The following is a 27,710-nucleotide window of genomic DNA, read 5'->3' as shown; positions in this document are numbered from 1 at the left end:
CCCACAATCCCAGGTTGCATTGATTGGCACTGGATTTTCTCCGCAAGCTCTGGAACTCCAGCACAATCTGCTATAGAACACATGCATGTGACATACGTCACTGCACCTTCCTCTCCCACCCCATGTGGTTTGGCCACCTCCCATTGGCCGGGAGCAAACATCAGCGTGGTTAAAGAAATAACCCCTTTACAGTTACCCCCCATCGGATGGCTGCAATTGGCTGGATCTGGCGGCCCAGAAAGTTTGGCAACTCATTATTGTGATAGATAAAATAAAATAGTACAAATTCAAAGGTAGGGTTTTAGGTGAGCAAAGATGGATGTAACAAATTTAGTGTGGGAGATTGGACTAATATATGCAAAGATTGAAGTGTAGTGGCACCCCTAGTATGCAAAATTTATTCTCTCCTTATTTTTGTTTGTATTAATCCTTCTCTTACATACTTCCCTTGCACTCACTCCATGGAATAGGTAAAGGGTTTCCTAGAGAGCAAGCCTCAATAGAGGGTTTTTACTCTACATATGAAGCAAAAATCTGGCTACATAAAAGCAATGGGCCTGTAGTTCTATCTAAAGTGCCCAAAGGTTATTGAAATTGTGGTTGGCATTCATAATAATCTGTCCAAACTTCCAAAAAACAAATATAAAAAGCAAAAAAAAATCAGGAGAACAATGTAGAGTATAAAGGTTATATGATTGTTGAAGAGGATGAACCATATTATCCAAAAGTGTGTTGCTCTTGCAACAATAATACCCTTCTATAATATTTATTGCCAATGCTAGCAATTGTATCCCTCTTTGATAAAAGAAGAAATTGAAAAAAAAAAATGCCTAATATGGGCATTTACTTATATATATATATGTGTGTGTGTGTATGTGTGTGTGTAATAGTGAAGGGTTTTAAATTAACTTTTAAACCCAAAACACTAAAAGTTAAGAACTATAAAGAGGTCATCATTACTAATTAAGCCTAAAGTATCTCCAAAAATTTAAGTAATTGAAAAAGGGGTTGCACTCTTGTTTATAGGGTTTTTCTTTTATATTTGAATCTCAAAGAACCATCTCTCAAATTATTTTTCTTGACTGTTTACATATAGGTTATATTCAAATTGTATATTTCTAACCAAGCTCACAAGAGCCTATAGTTGAGAGGACTAATAGTATAGATGAGCTAGTGCTTCATATATTCTCTAGTTGGGTAGATTGTAGAAAATGCTATCTATTATCTAGAAATGGAAATAACTTAGTGAATCTTTGCTTTTCTTGTTACATATAATTCTGATTAGCTCTCCAAATCTAAAATCTAGGGAGTCATAGATGCATCATTTATAAAACACAAATTCCTAAGTTCTAAAATGGAGTCGAAAGTATGACATACTAATGGCCAAAATGAAGTCTAAAAAGTGTAACATATTTAGACCAAAAGTTTCAACTTGAAAAGCTTAGAGTGAGAGTAAAACTCTTATTAAAGCATTTGAGAAATATGTAAAAAGCAATTGAAAAATGAATCTCTAGAAAGGGAAATATGTGAACTATATCTATAGATATGTGAATATATCTAGAGCCAGATATATTCAAACGTGGGGTGAAAGCCTAAAGCAATTATATCCTAATTTAATAAATAATAGTTTAATAAATTTCTATGGGATAATAAAGGGAGTATTCCAAAAGAACTAATGTTACCAATGAAAGTTAAACCTACGTGGAGGGTGATGATACAAACACTAAGGAGTCCAAATCTAAAGCAAATATAAATGGACAAATGGGGTGATCTAATGAAATGTTTAAAAACTAATCCTAGCTCCTCCAAAAAATTAAATGGTCAATACTCCTAATTTAAGTGTGGATGACATTAACTCCTTAAATACATTGTATGGCTTATTAGAGCCTTATTCTAACCATATGTATAAAGCATATGTATCTATAATATTTACATTAGGCTATAATGTTTCAAAATCAAAGTCCATAATATAAGAAGAGAAGTGGTTGTTTTATTTAGTAATTAAAAGTATAGTTAATAAAGACATTTTAGTGGCAAACACTGCCACAATTAAAGAGGAACTTGATAAGGATTTAAGAAAGAATATTATAAAATAGTGTTCCTTTAGATCTTGAGGCATTCTAAAAATGCTAAGAATTGATCATAAGATCATCACTCATGGAATGGATAGTCTTGTCTCGAGTGAACAAATTTATAGTAAAAATGGTCTTAAACCACTAATAATACACTAAGAATGAATATAATCTTAGTGTAATAGAGTGGTTATGTTATGGCACTAACTCATCACCACCTCATTTTCACATTCATGACTTAGTATTTTCTTTTGTTATCCTTCTCTTTACCAAGAATTTAATATTTGAGTATGTTTTTCTTGGGTATTTTGGTGTTTTAACATGTCATTTTAGTATGATTTTTTTTAAAGTCTAGTATTTTTAACAAGTCTATGCATGTTTAGTTTTGTGGCCAAAGTTAAGAAATATCTATTGAAATGTTTTCTTTTTGAGGCATTCTAAGAGTTATAATTTTCTTTCTTTGTTTTTCCATTGTTTTTTAGTGATAATATATATTCACATTCTCTCAAAGGATTTCCATGATATATTTTATATCTTTTTCCCTTTTATTGGCTAGATTTCTCTTTTCTTTATAAAGAATTAGGATTTACTAAGGGACAATGATCTTGGTTGGGGAAATCCATATTAAGAATACTCTTTTATTTGGAACTATCCTAAATTGGACACTTTCTTCTCACATAGATTGGAGTTTTTAGTATATTGTATTTTCCATTATTTGGCATTTGGACATTTTATGATAATTCACACTTGTTTTAGCTATAGATGGCAACCAAAAATCTTTCATATAATACCTAAAGTACAAGGATATTTTTTACAGCACCCATGCAAGCTAGATTACCAAACTAGTCTTTCATTATTTAGCATAAATACTAAGTCAGGGAGTTTGGCAAATCCATATTTTATAGTGAAGTACTGATTTGCCATACTTCTTTAATAATGACAATATCTTTGCTAAGATATATGTGTAACCGATTAAATTTTCCATTTTAGTTTAGTCATTTAACCATACCTCTGACCACTTGGAGGAATCTCACTCACAATTTCCATAAGTCTTATTCTGGACTTGGGGGCTAGTAAGTCCCAGTGAATAGCATCAACCTTTGCATTTGGTCCAAATACTTTGCATATCCAATCCCATAACTAACACCTAAAGGTACTATCAACATATTGGCCTGTTACACTAAGGCCATGCTCATTCACCCTTGTTATATCAGTAGTCCAAGACCACCTGCATCATAATTTTGTCTCTCAAAGATTGAGCTATCTGTGTATAAGTGATTCCTTGGAGGAATTTCACCATAAGTTTTATTCTAGATTTGGGGGCTAGCAAGTCCCCGTGAATAGCATCAACCTTTGCATTTGGTCTAAATACTCCACATATCCAATTCCATAATTGACACCTAAAAATACTATTAACATATTGGCCCATTACACTAAAGCCATGCTCATTCACCCTTGTTATATTGGATTACCCTTTGCATTTGGTCCAAATACTTCACATATCTAATCCCATAATTGACACTTAAAGGTACTATCGACATATTGGCCCATTACACTAAAGCTATATTTATTCACCCTTGTTATATTGGTAGTCCAAGACCACCTGCATCATAATTTTGTCTCTCAAAGATTGAGTCATTCATGTATAAATGATCATCCTTTTGACCACACCTTAGAATTATAAGCTTTTGAATTTGAACTTCTCGGGAGGTCATCCAGCCCAGTACTATTTAAACCCAAGGACGCTTAACCCTTTCCCTTTATATTTGAAACCTATGGATCATCTCTTGAGAATGTTTAACCCTAAATATCCCAAAACCTTTAACTGATTGGAAAAGGGGGTGCACTTCTTTTCATGGGCCGTTTCCCTCTATATTTAAACCTTATGGATCATCTCTCAAGTCGTTTCCTTTGGTTGCTTACAATCCATTATGTTTCTTTACAAGTTTATGCCTTTGTGAACAGAAGCTAAGAGCCACAATTCTCCTAAGAGCCCCGCTCTCTTGACACCCTACCCCTTGGGTCGAGCCCAGCAAGAGTAAATTGGACCTGCCAAATGTCAATCAATATGTGGTGCAATTCCCCTAACCAACCAATAAAGTCGGACCCAAGACCCCTCTGATACCAAATGTAAACTCCTGAATTTGAATTTCCCGAGAGGTCACCCAGCCCAATACTATTCAAACCTAAGGATGTTTAACCCTAAATATCCCAAGACCTTTAACCGATTGGAAAACGGGGTGCATTCTTTTAAATAGGCCGTTCCTTTTATATTTGAACCTTATGGATTATTTCTCAAATCGTTCCTTTTGGTTGCTTACAAGAACCCTTAGGATGCCCAGAGACATAAGGAACACCCTTCCCCAATGTCCCTTCTTCTGTCCCCACCAAGTCCTTCTTCATCCATAACCATACTCGCCAACACTGCCACTGGGCCAAGGTCCAAAGGCCTAACCACTAAGTCCCACTATTTTCTAAGACTTTCTTATCATGTGACCGTACCTTTGGTCACTATACTAGAGGATTGCTTCTCTTCCTTTCCACAGTCTGGGATTTTGAGACGATATTTCGAAACACCATGGCCCTACACGAGCCTCATGGGTACTCTCCCCACTTTCACCTTTAGGTGCTATATGTAAGCAACCAAAGGGAACAATTCGAGAGACGGTCCATGGGGTTCAAATATAGAGGGAAAGGGCCCATGAACAAAAGTGCACCCCCTTTTCCAATTGGTTAAGGGTCTTGGGATATTTGGGGTTAAGCGTCCTTGGGTTTGAATAGTACTGGGCTGGGTGACCTCCCGGGAAGTCCAAACTCAGGAGCTTACATTTGGTATCAGAGCGGTCTCGGGTCCGACTCTGCTGGTTGGCTAGGGGAATTGCACCACATGTTGATTGACATCTGGCTGGTCCAATTTGCTCCTGCTGGGCTCGACCCAAGGGGTAGAGTGTCAAGAGAGCAAGGCTCTCGGGAGAGCTGCGGCTCTCAGCTTCCGTTCACGAGGGCGTGAACTTGCAGGGAAGCGTGGTGGATTGTAAGCAACCAAAGGGAACGATTCGAGAGACGGTCCATGGGGTTCAAATATAGAGGGAAAGGGCCCATGAACAAGAGTGCACCCCCTTTTTCCAATTGGTTAAGGGTCTTGGGATATTTGGGGTTAAGCATCCTTGGGTTTGAATAGTACTGGGCTGGGTGACCTCCCGGGAAGTCCAAACTCATGAGCTTACACTATAGCCATGGGGCTAGAGAAAGATTTCGTTGAGCCACACCAGGTATCTAAGTAAGTAGTGCCACCCACACTTGGACTAGGAGCATCAACCATTTAATCTTTTAAGAGAGCTAAAGTTAGTTTTTGAACACTTCACCAAACTACCTTATTTATCTATTTGTATTCACTTTAGCCTTGGACTCAGTGGATATATCATCACCCAACACATGGGTATAGCCTTCCTTGGTCACACTAGCCTTTCCTGGCCAAATTAGCTCCATTAGAGTCCTCCCCTTACTATACTTTTGGAGCTCACCAAACCCCCCAAGGTTTGGGAGATGAACGCTTTGGGCTTTTACCCTCAGACTCAGACTTGAGTTCGGACTCGGACTCAAATTTGGACTCAGACTTGGTCTTGATCTCGGTCTTGGTCTCTGTCTCTATCTCATCTCACTCTTGGTCTTGGTCTTGGTCTCGGTCTCTTTCTCAGCCTCGACCTTAGACTCTATCTCAGGTCCATCTTGGACTCGACTGTAAGCGACTAAATTTTTCCATTCTACTTTAGTCACTTAACCACACCTCCGACCACTTGGAGGAGTCTCATTCACAACCTCCATAAGCCCAACTCAAGACTTGGGGCTTGCTAGCCCCGAGAATGGCATCCATGCCACTCAACCTTAGCACTTGGTCCAAGTGCTCCACGTGTCCGATCCCATGATCGACACCCCAAGGTGCCACCGACATATCGGCCCGTTACGCTAAGGCCATGCCCATTTACCTTGGTCACACTGGTGGTCCAACACCACCTACATTCCAATCCCGTCTCTCAAAGACTGGGTCATCCGTCCATGAGTGGTCATCCCAGATCCACTCCTTAACATCCTTAGGATACCTACAGACATGGGGAATAGCCTTCCCCAATATCTCTGTTCCGGTCCCCACCAAGTCCCTTTCTGTCCTTGGCTGTGTTCGCCAACACTGCCACTAGATCGAGGCCCACCGGCCCGACCACTAAGTCCCACTATCCTCTAGGACTTCCTCACTATGTGACTGTGTCCTTGGTCACCACACCGGAGGGCTACCCCTCTTCCTTTCCACAGTCTGGGACTTTGGGACACCATTTCGAAACACCGTGGCCTTACGCAAGCCTCGTGGGTACTCTCCCCGCCTTTCGTCTTTAGGTGCTCTAGCCATGGGCTTAGAGCGAGGTTCCGTTGAGCCACACCAGGTATCCAAGTAGGTAGTGCCACCCACACTTGGACTGGGAGCATCGGCCAGTCGATCTCCCGGGGGAACTAGAGCCGGCTCTTGAACACTTCACCAAGCTACCCCACTTGTCGGTCCGTGTTCACTCTAGTCTTGGACTTCCCAGTGGGCAGCTCATCACCCAACACTGGGTCCGGCCTTCCTGGGCCAAACTGGCCTTTCCTGGCCAAACTGGCTCCACTGCAGTCCTCCCCCTACTATACTTTTGGAGCTCACCAAACCCCCCAGGGTCTGGGAGACGAATGCTTTGGGCTTTCACCCTCTCAGGCTCCGGACTCGGACTCGGACTCGGATTCGGATTCGGACTCGGACTCGGGCTCGGGCTCGGTCTCGGCCTCGGCCTCGGTCTCGGTCTCGGTCCCGATCTCGGTCTCGATCTCGGTCTCGGTCTCGGTCCCGGTCTCGGTCTCGACTTCGGACTCCATCTCGGACTCCATCTCGGACTCCATCTCGGACTCCATCTCGGGTCCATCTCGGACTCCATTTCGGGTCCACCTCGGGTCCACCTCGGACTCCATCTCGGACTCCATCTCGGACTCCATCTCGGACTCCATCTCAGGTCCATCTCGGACTCCATCTCGGACTCCATCTCGGGTCCATCTCGGACTCCATCTCGGACTCCATGTCGGGTCCATCTTGGGTCCACCTCGGACTCCATCTCGGACTCCATCTCGGGTCCATCTCGGACTCCACTTCGGACTCCAACTTGGGTCCATCTCGGGTCCACCTCTGACTCCACTTCGGACTCCAACTCGGGTCCCTTTTTGGAGCCTCGCCTTTTGCTCGCTTCGTGCTCGTTCCTCGAGCACTTCGTTGGGAGTTCCACTCCCACTCTTGACTTTTCAAGTCGGAACTTTTGGTCCAAACGTGTTACGCTCGTTTGGCTCTCACTTCGGCCACTACCATGTGGCGCCCTTCCGGCTCCACTTTGGGGCCTAGGGATTTTGTGTCTCACAACTCCACCACCCATAGACGAAGTTCGATGTCCTCATCGAACGGTGAACCATTTTATAAAGTAACACCCGCATGTGTTACCATTTCCATCCTTGGCGCGTAGCCAATATTTGTCAATGGTGTGACATTGAAGGCTCACCATGCCTTCTCCATATTCGTCAATGGTTGGACATTGAAGGCTCACCATGCCTTTTGCATATCCTCTAAGGAGGTAGTCTCTCCAACTTAGAGACTGATTGGACCACATATAGTGGTTCTCTCCTTTTTTTTTTTTTTTTTTTTTTTTTTTTTGGTTTAGTTCTCGCTAAACCTCTTAGAGACCCTTCTCTAAGTCAATCCCACTACTCCTTCTCGAGTAGTCTCAATTTCCATCGATATAACCTTTGCACTTTGGAACTTTGAATTTTGACTTCTTGGAGTCAATTTCCTAGGTGTCTCCGACACCTTGCCTTGCACCTTTTGTGCAACTCCACTTCCCATCCTAGGAAGTTCTCTACTCGAGGGCACCATCATCCTCTCTTCTATTTTGTGCCAAAGTTCCAGTTATCATACTTTGTGCTAGGGCTGTTCATGGCCCTATCATTTGGCTACCTTACCGCTCCCTCCTTTGGAGCTTCCACTTTCGCCAAATCGGAGCATTTCGGAATCCCTCCTTGGAAACACACTTCCTTTCCCGCAACTTGTTAGCGTCCAACACATTAGTGTTCCTCGCCTAACTTTGTCACTTGGATTCCTTCCAAGGGATTCCACGGCCCTATCTTGGCCACTCATCTTTTGCTCCTATCCGTTGATTGTTGCACCAAGCAACATCGAATCTCTACCTCCCTCCTTGAGGTATTGTTTCGGTTCCATAGCAAAGACTCTTCTTTGCCAAGTCCGGAGGATGTTCACCCCTAGTACGTCTCTTTAGCATCTTCTGTTATGGGCTCTATCCACGGCCCAACTTCGTGACCCTCCCATGGGTCTTTTATAAAGACTACTTTCCTCGGACTCACTATGCCATCGCACGGACATAGTTTATTTCCCTTAGGTGCTCTTCCCACTTGGTCATCACGACCAAGCCACACCACCTTAAACAGTTCAATTTCAACATTTTGAACCAGGAACTTCATTCCTTAGCGAACCAAGGACCTTGTCCTTATCTGGCCATAAGATCACCTAGTGATTTCACCTTGGCACCTTAACAGAGTTGCCAAGAGGTACTTGGTCTTCTAGACCTCCAAGTTGTTGCTTATAACCCCGAGGGCATCCCCCACACTTGGCGGTGCACCCAAGCTAGCCCTTACGGCCAAGGGTCCATAGCAACTGAGATTAGGTGTCCCCATCTCACTCACCACGACCTTGGTGCCACTCGCACCAAAGCGTTCAAGTTAGATATGCCGAGCTTTCACACTAAGCAATCTAACCGTGCATCACGACTCCGAGGCATCCCTCGCTTGGCGGTGTGCCCAAACCAGTCTCCCCACTGAGAGTCCATGACCACCAAAATATGAGTGTCCTCATATTCCAAACCATCACCACGCCCTAGTGATTTGGGACTCGAACCCAAGCACTAGAGGGTCGGGACTCGAACCCAACCTCCGTATATGCATCTACGGACGGCATCACACAAGATGCCTGGCGTGACTCCCCACGCCGGTGCACCAACTTATTTTTAAAGCGCGCTACAGATCACAGCTTAGGAACCTAGTTCCTCCACACTGCCAAGTCCTCTCACTTGACAAGTCTGTGATTATGCATGGACTCCTCCATGCTCGGCCCCATGGCCCACCCTTTTTGAAGTTATCACCTTCAACTAGGGTATTTGTTCCCCCGACGTGCCAATCTCGCTTGGCAAGTCCTCCGACCACTGTAACATGGTTCCTGCATAAGCGTGAAAGTCCTTGACCATCGACTTTCGTTCAAAGCCCTCTCCTTGAACACTCGGGAACTACTTCCCTAACCTTGATAGCCTTGCCTCATGGCAAGCTTCAAGACCACGCTTCTGCTGCGCCACTCTGATTTCGCGCGTTCCATGAACCATTTACACTTGGCCTTTCTAGGTACTAAGCTACCTAGAATCGTCTTTGGGAACCTTGAAGGAACTCTGTCCCTCAGCTTGCTAAGGCCTCCCTTTTTGCAAGCCTTCCAAATGCCACATAGTCTAACATGGACAATTCCATATTTTAGACTCTCCATGGCATCACGGTTGCTAGCGGCAACACCCTCGAGCCCCCACTTGATTCTCCACTCCCAGCTGGCATAACCAACCTTGGTTATGCCCTTTGATTCCTACGGTTCGGTTCTATCCCCTTACTTCTTGCTTTTTGGCTTCACACCTTTCCTTTAGTCATTCTCCTCCAGACCAGGAGGATAGCTTTGCACTTTCTATCATGCTTTAGCAAGTATTCTTAGGGATGAACCTACCCAATAGCCTAGGGAGTGGTTCCTCAATCCGGGTATGCTCACCTTATAATCCCACACACTGGGATTACATTGTTGCTTATGGGCCTTTATATGCCCATCCCTAGCCTTTGCCAAAATTCCATTTTTGGCTTTGTCCAACTTGGGTAAACAGTCCTCTCCTGTCTCCGCAACCTTGGACATTTGGATAGCACCTTCTATCCATCATTCGCTAGGGACTTAGTCCCTTGGGCTTTATCCATTGCCCTCGCGACATCAAACACCACCTTCTGGTGTCCTAGAGTGTTCGGGTGTCCCAATGATGGCTTTCTTGACAATGAGTATTTCCTTTTATGACATTGACTTACTATATCGCAACACAAGCAACTTATCCCCCGTAAGGGTATATCCAACTTCCCTATGCTATTAAAAAGTCTTGGGTAGCTACCTTTTACCCGTTTAACCAGTTATTTTGCATCTCTTGCTTAGTTGCCTCATAGTTGTCAAGTCCTACAACTCATTGCTTGGTGCTTTCACACCTCCATCATTATCTGGGTCACCACACTCCAACTGCATGCTCTGCAGCTTAGGCTATGCTATTCCCATTTCCATTGGGATTCCTTTGGCAAGGGGTTCTCATGAACCCACCAACATAGCCTCAAGGTATCACACCTTGGCACATTTGGTGTCTCCACACCATCGGCTCCACGAGCCTACCTCTATGACATTTCCCCTTCGTGTCTAAGTCTTTGCCAAGACCAACACCGCTCTTTCTCATGCCAACCATCCGTTAGCACTACACCATAGAGGTCACACACAACTTTATGTCAAAGTTGTTTTCTTCTGGGAACACCTTTCCTATAACTTTAGCATGGCACATTTTGCCATCGATGAGATACCCTCTGTTCTCATCCTTGGATCCTATGATCCCCCCCCATCCTTTGTGGGGTACAACACACCTCAGTCCAAATGCTTCCATCAGTCCTTTTAGGACCATCCGTTGACTCTACTTGAGTCATCCAGCAGTTTTGGACTTGGTTAATCCACAGACCCGTAAGGTCCTACTTGTGAGGCACTAGCTCACTGGAATACACTTCTTGCATTCCTGTCCTACTCAAAAGGACTATTTTCACAAGTGTTATTCCGACACTTGATTTTGTTCTCTGGGGGCAACCTTTGCCCCTTAGGACTACTTGTCCATGTGATGAGAACACTAACTCATCCACTTAATACACCCCCAACTCCTTGGGTTGTTCCAGCATTTATTAGAGGTAGCCCCGGCCACCTTTTCAAGGACTTGAGTCCTCTTCTGTATTTGACCTCCCACGGTCATTACTTCTGGTCTCACATTCATGAGGACCAACCTCAACTATATGAGGAAAATCTTGTGACTCCTTTATTGCTTTGGAGTCTTTATCTTTCCCGTGATCCCAACTGTAGTTGTTTACCACAACTACATTAGCCAGTTTGCTAAGTCAAACGCTCATCTGGATCACATCCTCAACTCTTTGAGGAAAACCATATACTGTTCCCAAGATCCCAAAGTCGTTCTATTATTGGCCCTTTTCTATCCACCACCTTGTCTACAAGTTCACACATGAACTGTAATGGAGAGCCATATCTTCCCGACCTGCTACTCCTCAAGGGTAGGCCCACTTCTCAGACCTTCCGTTGCCAACACCAGTGGTGATATACTTGAGCACCAATAAAAGTTAGACTAAGGAACAGCTCCGATACCAAATTGTAAGCGACTAAATTTTTCCATTCTACTTTAGTCACTTAACCACACCTCCGACCACTTGGAGGAGTCTCATTCACAACCTCCATAAGCCCAACTCAAGACTTGGGGCTTGCTAGCCCCGAGAATGGCATCCATGCCACTCAACCTTAGCACTTGGTCCAAGTGCTCCACGTGTCCGATCCCATGATCGACACCCCAAGGTGCCACCGACATATCGGCCCGTTACGCTAAGGCCATGCCCATTTACCTTGGTCACACTGGTGGTCCAACACCACCTACATTCCAATCCCGTCTCTCAAAGACTGGGTCATCCGTCCATGAGTGGTCATCCCAGATCCACTCCTTAACATCCTTAGGATACCTACAGACATGGGGAATAGCCTTCCCCAATATCTCTGTTCCGGTCCCCACCAAGTCCCTTTCTGTCCTTGGCTGTGTTCGCCAACACTGCCACTAGATCGAGGCCCACCGGCCCGACCACTAAGTCCCACTATCCTCTAGGACTTCCTCACTATGTGACTGTGTCCTTGGTCACCACACCGGAGGGCTACCCCTCTTCCTTTCCACAGTCTGGGACTTTGGGACACCATTTCGAAACACCGTGGCCTTACGCAAGCCTCGTGGGTACTCTCCCCGCCTTTCGTCTTTAGGTGCTCTAGCCATGGGCTTAGAGCGAGGTTCCGTTGAGCCACACCAGGTATCCAAGTAGGTAGTGCCACCCACACTTGGACTGGGAGCATCGGCCAGTCGATCTCCCGGGGGAACTAGAGCCGGCTCTTGAACACTTCACCAAGCTACCCCACTTGTCGGTCCGTGTTCACTCTAGTCTTGGACTTCCCAGTGGGCAGCTCATCACCCAACACTGGGTCCGGCCTTCCTGGGCCAAACTGGCCTTTCCTGGCCAAACTGGCTCCACTGCAGTCCTCCCCCTACTATACTTTTGGAGCTCACCAAACCCCCCAGGGTCTGGGAGACGAATGCTTTGGGCTTTCACCCTCTCAGGCTCCGGACTCGGACTCGGACTCGGATTCGGATTCGGACTCGGACTCGGGCTCGGGCTCGGTCTCGGCCTCGGCCTCGGTCTCGGTCTCGGTCCCGATCTCGGTCTCGATCTCGGTCTCGGTCTCGGTCCCGGTCTCGGTCTCGACTTCGGACTCCATCTCGGACTCCATCTCGGACTCCATCTCGGACTCCATCTCGGACTCCATCTCGGGTCCATCTCGGACTCCATTTCGGGTCCACCTCGGGTCCACCTCGGACTCCATCTCGGACTCCATCTCGGACTCCATCTCGGACTCCATCTCAGGTCCATCTCGGACTCCATCTCGGACTCCATCTCGGGTCCATCTCGGACTCCATCTCGGACTCCATGTCGGGTCCATCTTGGGTCCACCTCGGACTCCATCTCGGACTCCATCTCGGGTCCATCTCGGACTCCACTTCGGACTCCAACTTGGGTCCATCTCGGGTCCACCTCTGACTCCACTTCGGACTCCAACTCGGGTCCCTTTTTGGAGCCTCGCCTTTTGCTCGCTTCGTGCTCGTTCCTCGAGCACTTCGTTGGGAGTTCCACTCCCACTCTTGACTTTTCAAGTCGGAACTTTTGGTCCAAACGTGTTACGCTCGTTTGGCTCTCACTTCGGCCACTACCATGTGGCGCCCTTCCGGCTCCACTTTGGGGCCTAGGGATTTTGTGTCTCACAACTCCACCACCCATAGACGAAGTTCGATGTCCTCATCGAACGGTGAACCATTTTATAAAGTAACACCCGCATGTGTTACCATTTCCATCCTTGGCGCGTAGCCAATATTTGTCAATGGTGTGACATTGAAGGCTCACCATGCCTTCTCCATATTCGTCAATGGTTGGACATTGAAGGCTCACCATGCCTTTTGCATATCCTCTAAGGAGGTAGTCTCTCCAACTTAGAGACTGATTGGACCACATATAGTGGTTCTCTCCTTTTTTTTTTTTTTTTTTTTTTTTTTTTTGGTTTAGTTCTCGCTAAACCTCTTAGAGACCCTTCTCTAAGTCAATCCCACTACTCCTTCTCGAGTAGTCTCAATTTCCATCGATATAACCTTTGCACTTTGGAACTTTGAATTTTGACTTCTTGGAGTCAATTTTCTAGGTGTCTCCGACACCTTGCCTTGCACCTTTTGTGCAACTCCACTTCCCATCCTAGGAAGTTCTCTACTCGAGGGCACCATCATCCTCTCTTCTATTTCGTGCCAAAGTTCCAGTTATCATACTTTGTGCTAGGGCTGTTCATGGCCCTATCATTTGGCTACCTTACCGCTCCCTCCCTTGGAGCTTCCACTTTCGCCAAATCGGAGCATTTCGGAATCCCTCCTTGGAAACACACTTCCTTTCCCGCAACTTGTTAGCGTCCAACACATTAGTGTTCCTCGCCTAACTTTGTCACTTGGATTCCTTCCAAGGGATTCCACGGCCCTATCTTGGCCACTCATCTTTTGCTCCTATCCGTTGATTGTTGCACCAAGCAACATCGAATCTCTACCTCCCTCCTTGAGGTATTGTTTCGGTTCCATAGCAAAGACTCTTCTTTGCCAAGTCCGGAGGATGTTCACCCCTAGTACGTCTCTTTAGCATCTTCTGTTATGGGCTCTATCCACGGCCCAACTTCGTGACCCTCCCATGGGTCTTTTATAAAGACTACTTTCCTCGGACTCACTATGCCATCGCACGGACATAGTTTATTTCCCTTAGGTGCTCTTCCCACTTGGTCATCACGACCAAGCCACACCACCTTAAACAGTTCAATTTCAACATTTTGAACCAGGAACTTCATTCCTTAGCGAACCAAGGACCTTGTCCTTATCTGGCCATAAGATCACCTAGTGATTTCACCTTGGCACCTTAACAGAGTTGCCAAGAGGTACTTGGTCTTCTAGACCTCCAAGTTGTTGCTTATAACCCCGAGGGCATCCCCCACACTTGGCGGTGCACCCAAGCTAGCCCTTACGGCCAAGGGTTCATAGCAACTGAGATTAGGTGTCCCCATCTCACTCACCACGACCTTGGTGCCACTTGCACCAAAGTGTTCAAGTTAGATATGCTGAGCTTTCACACTAAGCAATCTAACCGTGCATCACGACTCCGAGGCATCCCTCGCTTGGCGGTGTGCCCAAACCAGTCTCCCCACTGAGAGTCCATGACCACCAAAATATGAGTGTCCTCATATTCCAAACCATCACCACGCCCTAGTGATTTGGGACTCGAACCCAAGCACTAGAGGGTCGGGACTCGAACCCAACCTCCGTATATGCATCTACGGACGGCATCACACAAGATGCCTGGCGTGACTCCCCACGCCGGTGCACCAACTTATTTTTAAAGCGCGCTACAGATCACAGCTTAGGAACCTAGTTCCTCCACACTGCCAAGTCCTCTCACTTGACAAGTCTGTGATTATGCATGGACTCCTCCATGCTCGGCCCCATGGCCCACCCTTTTTGAAGTTATCACCTTCAACTAGGGTATTTGTTCCCCCGACGTGCCAATCTCGCTTGGCAAGTCCTCCGACCACTGTAACATGGTTCCTGCATAAGCGTGAAAGTCCTTGACCATCGACTTTCGTTCAAAGCCCTCTCCTTGAACACTCGGGAACTACTTCCCTAACCTTGATAGCCTTGCCTCATGGCAAGCTTCAAGACCACGCTTCTGCTGCGCCACTCTGATTTCGCGCGTTCCATGAACCATTTACACTTGGCCTTTCTAGGTACTAAGCTACCTAGAATCGTCTTTGGGAACCTTGAAGGAACTCTGTCCCTCAGCTTGCTAAGGCCTCCCTTTTTGCAAGCCTTCCAAATGCCACATAGTCTAACATGGACAATTCCATATTTTAGACTCTCCATGGCATCACGGTTGCTAGCGGCAACACCCTCAAGCCCCCACTTGATTCTCCACTCCCAGCTGGCATAACCAACCTTGGTTATGCCCTTTGATTCCTACGGTTCGGTTCTATCCCCTTACTTCTTGCTTTTTGGCTTCACACCTTTCCTTTAGTCATTCTCCTCCAGACCAGGAGGATAGCTTTGCACTTTCTATCATGCTTTAGCAAGTATTCTTAGGGATGAACCTACCCAATAGCCTAGGGAGTGGTTCCTCAATCCGGATATGCTCACCTTATAATCCCACACACTGGGATTACATTGTTGCTTATGGGCCTTTATATGCCCATCACTAGCCTTGCCAAAATTCCATTTTTGGCTTTGTCCAACTCGGGTAAACAGTCCTCTCCTGTCTCCGCAACCTTGGACATTTGGATAGCACCTTCTATCCATCATTCGCTAGGGACTTAGTCCCTTGGGCTTTATCCATTGCCTTCGCGACGTCAAACACCACCTTCTGGTGTTCTAGAGTGTTCGGGTGTCCCAATGATGGCTTTCTTGACAATGAGTATTTCCTTTTATGACATTGACTTACTATATCGCAACACAAGCAACTTATCCCCCGTAAAGGTATATCCAACTTCCCTATGCTATTAAAAAGTCTTGGGTAGCTACCTTCTACCCGTTTAACCAGTTATTTTGCACCTCTTGCTTAGTTGCCTCATAGTTGTCAAGTCCTACAACTCATTGCTTGGTGCTTTCACACCTCCATCATTATCTGGGTCACCACACTCCAACTGCATGCTCTGCAGCTTAGGCTATGCTATTCCCATTTCCATTGGGATTCCTTTGGCAAGGGGTTCTCATGAACCCACCAACATAGCCTCAAGGTATCACACCTTGGCACATTTGGTGTCTCCACACCATCGGCTCCACGAGCCTACCTCTATGACATTTCCCCTTCGTGTCTAAGTCTTTGCCAAGACCAACACCGCTCTTTCTCATGCCAACCATCCGTTAGCACTACACCATAGAGGTCACACACAACTTTATGTCAAAGTTGTTTTCTTCTGGGAACACCTTTCCTATAACTTTAGCATGGCACATTTTGCCATCGATGAGATACCCTCTGTTCTCATCCTTGGATCCTATGATCCCCCCCCATCCTTTGTGGGGTACAACACACCTCAGTCCAAATGCTTCCATCAGTCCTTTTAGGACCATCCGTTGACTCTACTTGAGTCATCCAGCAGTTTTGGACTTGGTTAATCCACAGACCCGTAAGGTCCTACTTGTGAGGCACTAGCTCACTGGAATACACTTCTTGCATTCCTGTCCTACTCAAAAGGACTATTTTCACAAGTGTTATTCCGACACTTGATTTTGTTCTCTGGGGGCAACCTTTGCCCCTTAGGACTACTTGTCCATGTGATGAGAACACTAACTCATCCACTTAATACACCCCCAACTCCTTGGGTTGTTCCAGCATTTATTAGAGGTAGCCCCGGCCACCTTTTCAAGGACTTGAGTCCTCTTCTGTATTTGACCTCCCACGGTCATTACTTCTGGTCTCACATTCATGAGGACCAACCTCAACTATATGAGGAAAATCTTGTGACTCCTTTATTGCTTTGGAGTCTTTATCTTTCCCGTGATCCCAACTGTAGTTGTTTACCACAACTACATTAGCCAGTTTGCTAAGTCAAACGCTCATCTGGATCACATCCTCAACTCTTTGAGGAAAACCATATACTGTTCCCAAGATCCCAAAGTCGTTCTATTATTGGCCCTTTTCTATCCACCACCTTGTCTACAAGTTCACACATGAACTGTAATGGAGAGCCATATCTTCCCGACCTGCTACTCCTCAAGGGTAGGCCCACTTCTCAGACCTTCCGTTGCCAACACCAGTGGTGATATACTTGAGCACCAATAAAAGTTAGACTAAGGAACAGCTCCGATACCAAATTGTAAGCGACTAAATTTTTCCATTCTACTTTAGTCACTTAACCACACCTCCGACCACTTGGAGGAGTCTCATTCACAACCTCCATAAGCCCAACTCAGGACTTGGGGCTTGCTAGCCCCGAGAATGGCATCCATGCCACTCAACCTTAGCACTTGGTCCAAGTGCTCCACGTGTCCGATCCCATGATCGACACCCCAAGGTGCCACCGACATATCGGCCCGTTACGCTAAGGCCATGCCCATTTACCTTGGTCACACTGGTGGTCCAACACCACCTACATTCCAATCCCGTCTCTCAAAGACTGGGTCATCCGTCCATGAGTGGTCATCCCAGATCCACTCCTTAACATCCTTAGGATACCTACAGACATGGGGAATAGCCTTCCCCAATATCTCTGTTCCGGTCCCCACCAAGTCCCTTTCTGTCCTTGGCTGTGTTCGCCAACACTGCCACTAGATCGAGGCCCACCGGCCCGACCACTAAGTCCCACTATCCTCTAGGACTTCCTCACTATGTGACTGTGTCCTTGGTCACCACACCGGAGGGCTACCCCTCTTCCTTTCCACAGTCTGGGACTTTGGGACACCATTTCGAAACACCGTGGCCTTACGCAAGCCTCGTGGGTACTCTCCCCGCCTTTCGTCTTTAGGTGCTCTAGCCATGGGCTTAGAGCGAGGTTCCGTTGAGCCACACCAGGTATCCAAGTAGGTAGTGCCACCCACACTTGGACTGGGAGCATCGGCCAGTCGATCTCCCGGGGGAACTAGAGCCGGCTCTTGAACACTTCACCAAGCTACCCCACTTGTCGGTCCGTGTTCACTCTAGTCTTGGACTTCCCAGTGGGCAGCTCATCACCCAACACTGGGTCCGGCCTTCCTGGGCCAAACTGGCCTTTCCTGGCCAAACTGGCTCCACTGCAGTCCTCCCCCTACTATACTTTTGGAGCTCACCAAACCCCCCAGGGTCTGGGAGACGAATGCTTTGGGCTTTCACCCTCTCAGGCTCCGGACTCGGACTCGGACTCGGATTCGGATTCGGACTCGGACTCGGGCTCGGGCTCGGTCTCGGCCTCGGCCTCGGTCTCGGTCTCGGTCCCGATCTCGGTCTCGATCTCGGTCTCGGTCTCGGTCCCGGTCTCGGTCTCGACTTCGGACTCCATCTCGGACTCCATCTCGGACTCCATCTCGGACTCCATCTCGGGTCCATCTCGGACTCCATTTCGGGTCCACCTCGGGTCCACCTCGGACTCCATCTCGGACTCCATCTCGGACTCCATCTCGGACTCCATCTCAGGTCCATCTCGGACTCCATCTCGGACTCCATCTCGGGTCCATCTCGGACTCCATCTCGGACTCCATGTCGGGTCCATCTTGGGTCCACCTCGGACTCCATCTCGGACTCCATCTCGGGTCCATCTCGGACTCCACTTCGGACTCCAACTTGGGTCCATCTCGGGTCCACCTCTGACTCCACTTCGGACTCCAACTCGGGTCCCTTTTTGGAGCCTCGCCTTTTGCTCGCTTCGTGCTCGTTCCTCGAGCACTTCGTTGGGAGTTCCACTCCCACTCTTGACTTTTCAAGTCGGAACTTTTGGTCCAAACGTGTTACGCTCGTTTGGCTCTCACTTCGGCCACTACCATGTGGCGCCCTTCCGGCTCCACTTTGGGGCCTAGGGATTTTGTGTCTCACATCGACCTTGGGCTCCATCTCGGGCTCTATCTCAGGTCCATCTCAGACTCCATCTCGAGTCCATCTTAGACTCCATCTCAGCTCTATCTCAGACTCTATTTTAGATTACATCTTGGACTCTATCTCGGGTCCATCTCAGGTTCATATCAAACTCCATCTCAGGTCCATATCGAACTCCTTCTCGGACACCATTTCGGACTCCATCTCAGACTCTATCTTGGGTTCATCTTGGACTCCTTATCGGACTCCATCTTAGATTCCATCTCAACACTTCCATATGTCATGTATTGGTCCTCTTGTGTCCCTTTTCTAAAGACTCACTTACTGCTTACTTCGTGCTTATTCTTTGAATACTTCGTTGGGAGTTTCACTCCCACTCTCGACTGTCCAAAACGGAGCTTTTAATCCAAATATGTTATGCTCGTTTGACTTCCACTTCAGCTACTACCACGTGGCACCCTTTTTACTCCACTTTGGGGCTTAGGGACTTGTATATCACAATATGTCAATCATTTCGAGCAATATTGTGTGTCAAATGGTATTGTCAAGGATGATCATAAGCTTCATAACTTCTCAAGATCACTCACTAACCAAGTAGCAACATAGTTAGAGACTCTTTTGAAGGCAAATATGGCTGACTAATACATGTTTAAGGCATCTTTCTAAGGTCACTTCAACTAGTGAATCGCTTACTCATAGATTTATTCACTTTTTGGTAAGGAGTATGCAAATTTGTGCTAGAGTATGTGATGCAATTTAGATTTTATGGGAAAGAGTGTGTCCAAAACAAAGTCATCACAAATGAGCCTCATAGCATCACCTTGTTCATCTTTGGCCTCAAAGGAAATCTTTAATATAAAATGCTTAAGCAAGATATTCAAATGTAATGTAAGGCATTCATTGCAATAAAGACTCTAGAGTGTGATTAAAGAAAGCTTATAAACTATTGTGGGCCATTCTTCTCTAGCCCTGCCCAATGATGATAAAGTTCCTCTAGCAATCAAGAAGGTGTTGCTAAAGCTTATGGGATATAAGGAGATCATTTAGCACCAACAATAAATGCAAGAAAAGCTACTTGAGGAGTTTAGAGCATACCACTTATAATAGGCCAAGAGACCAAGATATCAGTAATAACTAGAGTAGAAAGCAATAAAAAACACTCCTTTATTGAGCCACAAGAAGACACCTAGTTTACATTGCTAAAAATGGCTATAAGATGCCTGCTATGACTAGAAGGTGCAAGAAAGTTTTCTACCCCAAACATTAGTGATAAATAGGATCTAGCACCAATTTCAAAACTTCACCATCTCTTGTGGTGTGCAAGTTACTCATGTGGATCGCATGTTTCAGTACTTGTGATCCACCCACATCCTTGGCCACAATTTCAAATTTGCTAGTACATCAGTCAAGATAACACTTAGTGAACTTGCATGATGCATTCCTAGTTTTGGCTCCCAGCTGGAGGCATTTGCAAGGTCCACAGGCTTCCCTATGGCATCTCAGCATGATGTGCAAATAGTCAACACTTAGACTACTCACAATCCAGGGGCATTCTTTGTAGAGGTCCAGATAAAAAACTCTTCCAAGTGATACTTGATTCAGGATTTTAGAGCAATATCATCTCTCTTGACTTGGCACACTCTAATGGCTTGGAAATGGATAGTAACACAACCATCATCCTCAAAACATTTGCCCATCACTTAATGGTTCCTGTGAGCATTTAGTACAATGTCAAGATCTTGGTGTAAGAAGTGGTTTCAATGCTCGATTTTCTTATGGTGGATTTCTAGTAGCTAGGATATAGAATCTTGAAGGACTCCATTCTAGGATGGGCCATGGCACATTACAGCTACTTGCATGACAACATGGTCTAAAAACAAGTCAACAATCACTAACAACATTCAAAAAGCAACTTTGCTTGATGGTCATGGCAAGTCCTTGCTTCTATCTTCATCTAAAGTGGCTGTCACCTGCAACTCTGAGCTCAATCAAGCTTTGAAGGTTCTTTTCCTAAAGCTTAATGAAGATGAGTTGCTATCAGAAATCAGGGTGGTCGAGTGCAATATGGTGGATTCTTTCATGCAGACTGGACCACCACTACACTAGACTTCTCCACCACAGGTTCAGAACCTTATAAGCTTTGGGAAATCAGTGCATCTGGCTCGCCACCTTTGCTGGAGCAGTGCAATGATGAAGCCAAAACAGTGGCAACTTCTTCTACTGTTTTGTCAATCACTCCATCATTTGAGGAGACTCCCACTGCACTTTCTACAACCCTGATCCAGTCTCTAGATGCACTGCACGTGAATCAGGACGTGGATGATCAGAAAACATGAGTCCACTAGCTACAAAGACAACAAAATGGGCTCAAATCTTTGTCAATTCCAAGAATGAGGTGTACACTGAGGATCTACCATCAATTGGACATCCTGCATGCAATGAGGGAAGAAGCAAAGAGAGACACCACCTCATTCACATCCCCTACTTTTACTGAATGTGAACCAAGGTCCTGACCCCTTTATTTGAGGGCCAGGATATGCCTGAGTTCACAGCTTACTTTGATGGTGCATTCTGCCCCAAGAACCAAGTTGTGGGGGTTGGTGTTTGGATACATGATGCAGAAGACAAAAATGTTACTCACATTGCCACCATATTACCAGCAACATTGCTAATAATGCAAGAGTACTTGGCTGCAATCACAGCAATGGAGCTCCCTCACCAAATCTAACAAGTTTCCTTTGTGGGGATTCTCAATTAGTGGTCTGGCAACTTAATGGCATCTACCAGGTTCATAGGGACAACCTCCATGACTTATGGCAGCATGTGATAGATCTCTAGCGTGTAACTTCATCAAGAAATAGTGAAGCAAAAGATGTGATGATTCAACAATGCTCTTTTGCCAAACATCAAGATCGAATTGAGCCTCCACACATAAGATACTTCACCTCTCACTCGTTCAAATAGTCTAGTTTCTCAAGGTGGAAAAAGAGGCAATGGCAGTAGTTTATACTCTCGAGTGTTTCAGACACATTCTGCTAAGGAGTGATATCCACGTTTCTAACAATGTCCTAACATTCCTTTAAACCACTCATGCTCCACATACTTTATCATGGACATTCATGATGCAAGGGTTTTTCGTGTCCAACAGCCCTACAGCCCACATAATGGGATAAGAGTTCAGCCAAGGAAGGTTTCTCTTTTCACATTCAGAAAAGGTTGCAGAGTGCTATTTTGATGAAGGCAAGAATTCTGAAAGGAGGATGTTTTCCTAAACAACAATGGAAAAACATACAAGGTGACAATAGGAATGGAAATTGTTTTGATTTCCAAAAAAGAGTTCAAAATCGGCAGGTCCAGAGTTGCAAGCACGTCATTTTCTTGTACCACAATCTCGTCACACAGGTCTCTGTCAACGAATGTTAGAAAAATTGTTTCCTGCCGCGAAATGGAAAGAAAAAAAAAACCATCGTTTCTCCTGGAAGCTTTCACATAAATAGATCGAGTGAGTCTGGGGTTCCAATGCCAATGCCAAGCTGGGTGGCCAAGCCATCCCACAACGGCAAGAGCGTCAAAACGACAAACACTAGTGCCACAGCATAGACGATTTGCCTCCAAGTGCCAACACCAGTAACGTCGTTGAGGCAGGCCTTCTCGGACGATCTCTGTATCAGAAAACACACAGTAAGAACTCTCTAAGAAACGAAAGAACCGACATACCTGGACGATGATAATGTACAAACCCCACGGCAAAGACAGTGGACCTCCCAACTGCGTGAAAGTTTAGTGAAAAGAAAGTCTTAAACGTTTCTATGATTACCACTCCCAGTCCGAGTAGCACATAAGTGATCAAGCCAGTGATATTCAACACCTTACTCCCGAATGCGGCCTGTATGCACTCACTCAGAGTCATGGTCAAGAGTTCGATTTTGAGTGAATTACAAACCTGGAGTGCTCTTCCTCCGTCGATACATCCCACTGGAAGCAAGTTGAATGCTGTCGTCGTTAGCCCACACCTGGGAGGAAACAAGCACACGGAACTTCTAAGAGCTTTTCAAAGACAATGGTGACATCCTCTTACCAGCCAGCTATTACCAGCGGATGCACTGCAACAGTTCCCGCGTGCAATACACTGCATTGGAAAATTCCACACAGAGCTTCATCAAAACAAACGCACAGATTACGAAGACCAAAAGCTTACTCGTATCCTAGAGCGGCCCTGGCGACGAGTCCCAAGAGAAAAGAGCCTTGGAAGACAACACTGGGAACTTGCACAAGTGTACCTTCAGGCGCTCCTTTTGCCGAGAGCAAAAGGCCGACTCCCACCATTGCAACCGAGAGAAATCCTCCAGCCAATGGGCCTGCCATGGAAACGTCAAATTTTGCTTTCCGGTCTGGGCATATAGATTTGAACTGCATGATGCAGGAAAAGAAAAGGTTACTTCTCCAAGCACTGGATTTTTCAGTTTTTTTTGTGGTGCTAACCTGCGTGATAGCACCGAAGCTGCCAAGAGTAATATTTGGAATGAAGTAAGGAATTCCCAGCTTCACACCTAAAGGTGCTGCAGCTAATCTATGTCCAATCTCCTGAAACAAAAACATTAGAAAGAGCAGATAACTCGGATTCCGAGGAGCTTACATGAAACAGTTGCACGCCAAAAACTCCATATGCGAGCGGAAGAGCTGACTCCACATAAGGCACTAGAAGATCTAAATCCGGTGGCTCCGTGGATTCAGGATTTGTGAAGTACTGGACTATCTCGGGTGGAAGCTTTGAAACCTGCAACTGCAAAAAGAAGAAGAAAAAAAAAAGGTATGAATAACTTCCAGGAGAGATGAAAAGTACCTGTGTGGCAAATCCAAGCTGAAGACAAGCACCAGCCGTGATAAAAAAGAGGACCGCAGCGACGACGTACTGCCAGAGGCCCGTCCGTCCGGCATCCGAGGCCTCCTTCCTAAGCAGTAGAAAACTCACTCGAGGACCTCCCCGAGGATCTGGTTCTTCAGAGTTTGGCTCTTCAACCATGAAGAGATCGTACTTGTTGCCGATCAGCTCACGGACACCCTTTTGGAGCTTCGCAAAGACCTCTTCTCGCTGTCCTCGAAGGTTTCCGAGGAAGAGAATGCCTTCGCCAAGAACTCCGAAAGGCTCCTGGCCCGTCACCCAGAAGGTCGTGTAGCCAAAAACCTTGTCTTTGAGCAGCTTCACGTCTTCTGGATCGACTTTCTCTGGACCGACCAGCTCCATGAATCTGAAGGCATCAAGCTGAACAGTCTTAGGCCCTGCTTGTTGGAAGCCATTTTGTGGCTATGGCATGCACACAAAACAAGAAAATTCATTCAGAAGAAGCTCGCTAGCTGGTGCAAACTGAAAAAGAAAGAAAGAACGCAAAGATCAAAGAAGAAAGAAGAAAAACGAAAGGAGCAAAGAATCTCATCGACAAGAAAATTCTTCTAAGACCAGCCAAGCGAGCTAGCAGGAACTTTCGAAAGAAAAAATGATTGGAAGGCTTACCGGTTGATGTGACGAAGAACTTGGCTTGGTCTCGTCCTCTCCATCTTCAGTAGCAGTGGAAGCCGACGATTTTCCATTCTTTCCATCCTTTTCTCCATCGTCTGGACCACTCTCACACTTGACTACGTGAAAATTCCTCCTCCCGATTCGCAGCCTGCCACATTCTAGCCTAATTCCCCTACACCGCGAAGATTTGGTGATGGAGGACCTGCGTGACCTAATCGAGGCATCCGAGAAGAGGGCAACGCACCCTGTGGGAGCCGTCGTGTTGAGCGTGCCCAGGCGCTCCATCGCCATCGCCATTGCCGCTAATCGATTACCATCGCAGAGAAAACGAGGAGGAAAGAAAACCTTGGCATCTCTCTCTCTTTCTCTTTCCCTCGCGAAGCTCGCATTGACAAAAGATAATGATTTCACGTGGCGCGATCCGGGCCGTCCGCTCTTTGATACCGTTAGCAAAGCGAGGTATATCCTTGCTGCTGTTTAAATCTAGGGTTCTTGGCTGGAGTGAGAGCTAGGGTTTCTTCGATGGCGCTGGAATGGGCGGGATTGATGATTGTCGTGGCCGCGGAGTCGCTACTGCTGCTCTTCTTGACGTTCCCATGGCCGGCGAAATTCCGGAGTAGCATCATCGGCGTCTCGAGCAGCATCCTCCGCCCTCTATTGGCGGTTCTTCCCTTCGCAGGATTCCTCCTCCTCGACGTCTACATGAAGTATGAGAATAGGATCCAGTGCCAGGCGGGGAGCTGCACGGCGATGGATCGCGAGCACTACGCCAAATCGGTGATGAAGAGCCAGCGCAATGGCATACTTGGGGTTTTCGCGATTCTGCTCTATTGGTTCTCGTACCGCGTCACGCACATCCTTGTGGATCTGGAGAAGACCAACAAGCAGATCAGTGTGAAGAGGGATTGATCGATCTATCGATGGATTCTCTTCGCGGTTCTCTTCCTTGTCTCCCACGCTTACACGTCAAAAATAAAAATATTCGCTCGTCTAGTCGGATCTGGGCCGTTGGTTTTTGCCGCGTGGAATTGCCGCCGTTGGATCTGGAAGAGGATAAAGAGGTTTAGGGGAAAACTGTTTCTTAGGGTTCTTGGCGATGGGAAACATGACGACGGAACAATGCGTCGCGTTCTTGCAGAAGAAATCCACCACGAATGGCGATTCGGTGTTCTCGCATCTATCGCAACTCATCCAATTCGTAAGCAAGCAAGCATTCGTTGAAGTTTCAAATGTTATCTATCTTTGCGCAGCTTGTTGCCACAAAGCCGGATAGCGCTGTGGATCTCTTGGAGTTGAGTTTGCTTCTCAAACAGACCAGATTTATTCCAGAGGAAGGCCCCAAAGTTCCACGCTCGTGGAAATTCCACGCAAAGGAGAAGTTCGTCAAGCAGTTCATCAGCCTCCAGAGGTATCCTTCCCGGGGCAACTACAAAACCAAAATCCTTGGTAAAGTTTTTCTTCTTTTTTTTCCCTTGATTCCAAGGAGTGAAACTTCTCTTTTCGATTTTCCAGTCACCCGGATCGAAAGCCTCCCCCCCTGGAATCCGAGGAACAAAATGGTGACGAAGAAGAAACGAAAGAAGAAAATGATCCTGCCTATAGCGCAGAGAATTACCTCTACGACTCGATCTTCTTCGAGGCCGTTGGAATGGGGCTGGGCCGAGCCGAGAACTACCAAGTTGTCTTGGCGATGAGACAGCTCGCGAGCACGAAGATGGTGCTAAAGATGAGGTTCTTCGGCAAGTTCTTCGGGATCAAGAGGTAAGAATTTCCACTCGCTTTTCTATCCAACTGTTGATGCGAAGTTTTTATCTGGCAGCAACTACTACGTGTTTGAGACAACTAGTAAACCCGTACCTCCGGAAGAAGCTGCAAAGCTCCCTTCCTATGGCGTTGAAGCGATTCCAAAAGAAAATGGAATTGGACCGAATGCGCACACGTACTGGGTTTGTAGCCGGCCAGGCGCCGAGTTTTACAGGCTTCCAGACGTGACACCGCTGCAAATCAAGACCGCGAGGCAGATAAAAAAGTTCTTGACTGGAGACTTGAAGGTATATTGTAGAGTTCGCAAATTTGCTTACTTGGATTTCATGAGCTCTTGAGAAAACTCCGCCGTGACGCATCCAGGCTGAAGTTTCGGCGTTTCCAGTGTTCCCTGGACTCGAGGAGAACTATCTGAGAGCACAGATCGCAAGAATATCAGCCACAACAGAACTTGCTATCAAAGGATTTTACAAGGTTGGAGTTTCTTTCTACCTGTTTTACCTCTGATGGTTTGGTCCTCGTTGCGAAGGTTGCTGAGGCTGAAGAGGGAGGAGCCGGCGGTGGGAACCTTGAAAAGAGTGAGGAATACGCCCCGCTAGGATTTGCCGAGCTGAAAACACTGGAAAACTGGGTACACAAGAACCAGTACCTCAACCTGCAAGGCCGGACGACTCTCTACGTTCCCGAGAAAAAGGAGGAAGAGGGCGAAGAAGGTGGCGGCGAGGAGAAAGAAGAGAAGCCTCCCAGTCCCGAGGAGACCGAAGTGATCCCGGAGCGGCTAACTTCGGTGGACACGGACGCCGAGCTGATGGAAGGATGGAAGCAGTGGTCGTTTATAACCAGCTCGACTCACAAGAACCTCAAGCACCAGGTGATCGGGTTGCGGTCTATACTCTGGCCTGGTGCTTTCACAGTGGTGACTCCGACTGGCTTTAGCAACGTCTACATCGGCTGGGGAAGGAAGCTGAGACACTACGTCCCACCATTACCACCACCTGTGATGAAGGAATTCGAAGGGCTCGGACCGGAAAGGCGTGATCTTCCTCCCATTCCTAAGCCGCCAGAGCCTGTGAAGGTAGAAGGCGAGGGTGAAGAGGCGCCGCCAGCAGAGTAGAAACACTCTTTTTTGGATGGACAATTAGATGATTGTCGTGCTAAGTTTCAAAATGCAAGAGAAAAGCATTAGCTATTGCATTTGTAACTTTGTAACTTACTTCCTCTACTCCTACAGAGCTACAAAGGATGAAACCAAAATATAATATGTGTCTATATATATCTTAAACAAGTAAAAC

General features: G+C 46.5%; 2 protein-coding genes and 1 pseudogene across 5 annotated transcripts in view; 2 read left to right on the top strand and 1 right to left on the bottom strand.

Annotated features, from left to right (window-relative positions):
• LOC9646980 (probable zinc metalloprotease EGY1, chloroplastic) overlaps window positions 1–25,047 on the bottom strand; it is a 39,472-nt gene extending 14,425 nt beyond the window's left edge. The window contains exons 1-10 of one of the 4 annotated variants that reach the window (XM_024685967.1): window positions 24,649–25,044; window positions 23,980–24,399; window positions 23,773–23,919; window positions 23,619–23,720; window positions 23,335–23,546; window positions 23,215–23,265; window positions 23,080–23,149; window positions 22,954–23,022; window positions 22,854–22,904; window positions 22,586–22,798 (exon numbers count right to left, since the gene is read on the bottom strand). In XM_024685967.1, coding sequence (XP_024541735.1) covers window positions 22,622–22,798; window positions 22,854–22,904; window positions 22,954–23,022; window positions 23,080–23,149; window positions 23,215–23,265; window positions 23,335–23,546; window positions 23,619–23,720; window positions 23,773–23,919; window positions 23,980–24,399; window positions 24,649–24,951 — 1,602 coding nt within the window. In that variant the 5' untranslated portion in view covers window positions 24,952–25,044 and the 3' untranslated portion in view covers window positions 22,586–22,621. Of the gene's footprint in view, window positions 1–22,585; window positions 22,799–22,853; window positions 22,905–22,953; window positions 23,023–23,079; window positions 23,150–23,214; window positions 23,266–23,334; window positions 23,547–23,618; window positions 23,721–23,772; window positions 23,920–23,979; window positions 24,442–24,648 lie in introns of those variants that run through there. The other 3 variants (XM_024685965.1, XM_024685968.1, XM_024685966.1) reach the window with 3 other exon arrangements.
• A 79-nt stretch (window positions 25,048–25,126) lies between these two features.
• On the top strand, window positions 25,127–25,647 carry LOC9646979. Its single transcript, XM_002981137.2, has one exon. The coding sequence runs from the start codon at window positions 25,177–25,179 to the stop codon at window positions 25,561–25,563; it is 387 nt and encodes a 128-aa protein (XP_002981183.1). The 5' UTR covers window positions 25,127–25,176; the 3' UTR covers window positions 25,564–25,647.
• Window positions 25,648–25,726: 79 nt separating this feature from the next.
• Window positions 25,727–27,616, top strand: LOC9657952 (annotated as a pseudogene).
• The last annotated feature ends 94 nt before the right edge of the window (window positions 27,617–27,710 follow it).

This window comes from Selaginella moellendorffii, unplaced genomic scaffold (genome assembly GCF_000143415.4).
Source record: "Selaginella moellendorffii unplaced genomic scaffold, v1.0 SELMOscaffold_47, whole genome shotgun sequence".
In the NCBI taxonomy this organism is placed as follows: Eukaryota; Viridiplantae; Streptophyta; class Lycopodiopsida; order Selaginellales; family Selaginellaceae; genus Selaginella; species Selaginella moellendorffii.
Note: the sequence above shows the minus strand (reverse complement) of the source record. Positions and strands in the feature narration are given on the sequence as shown.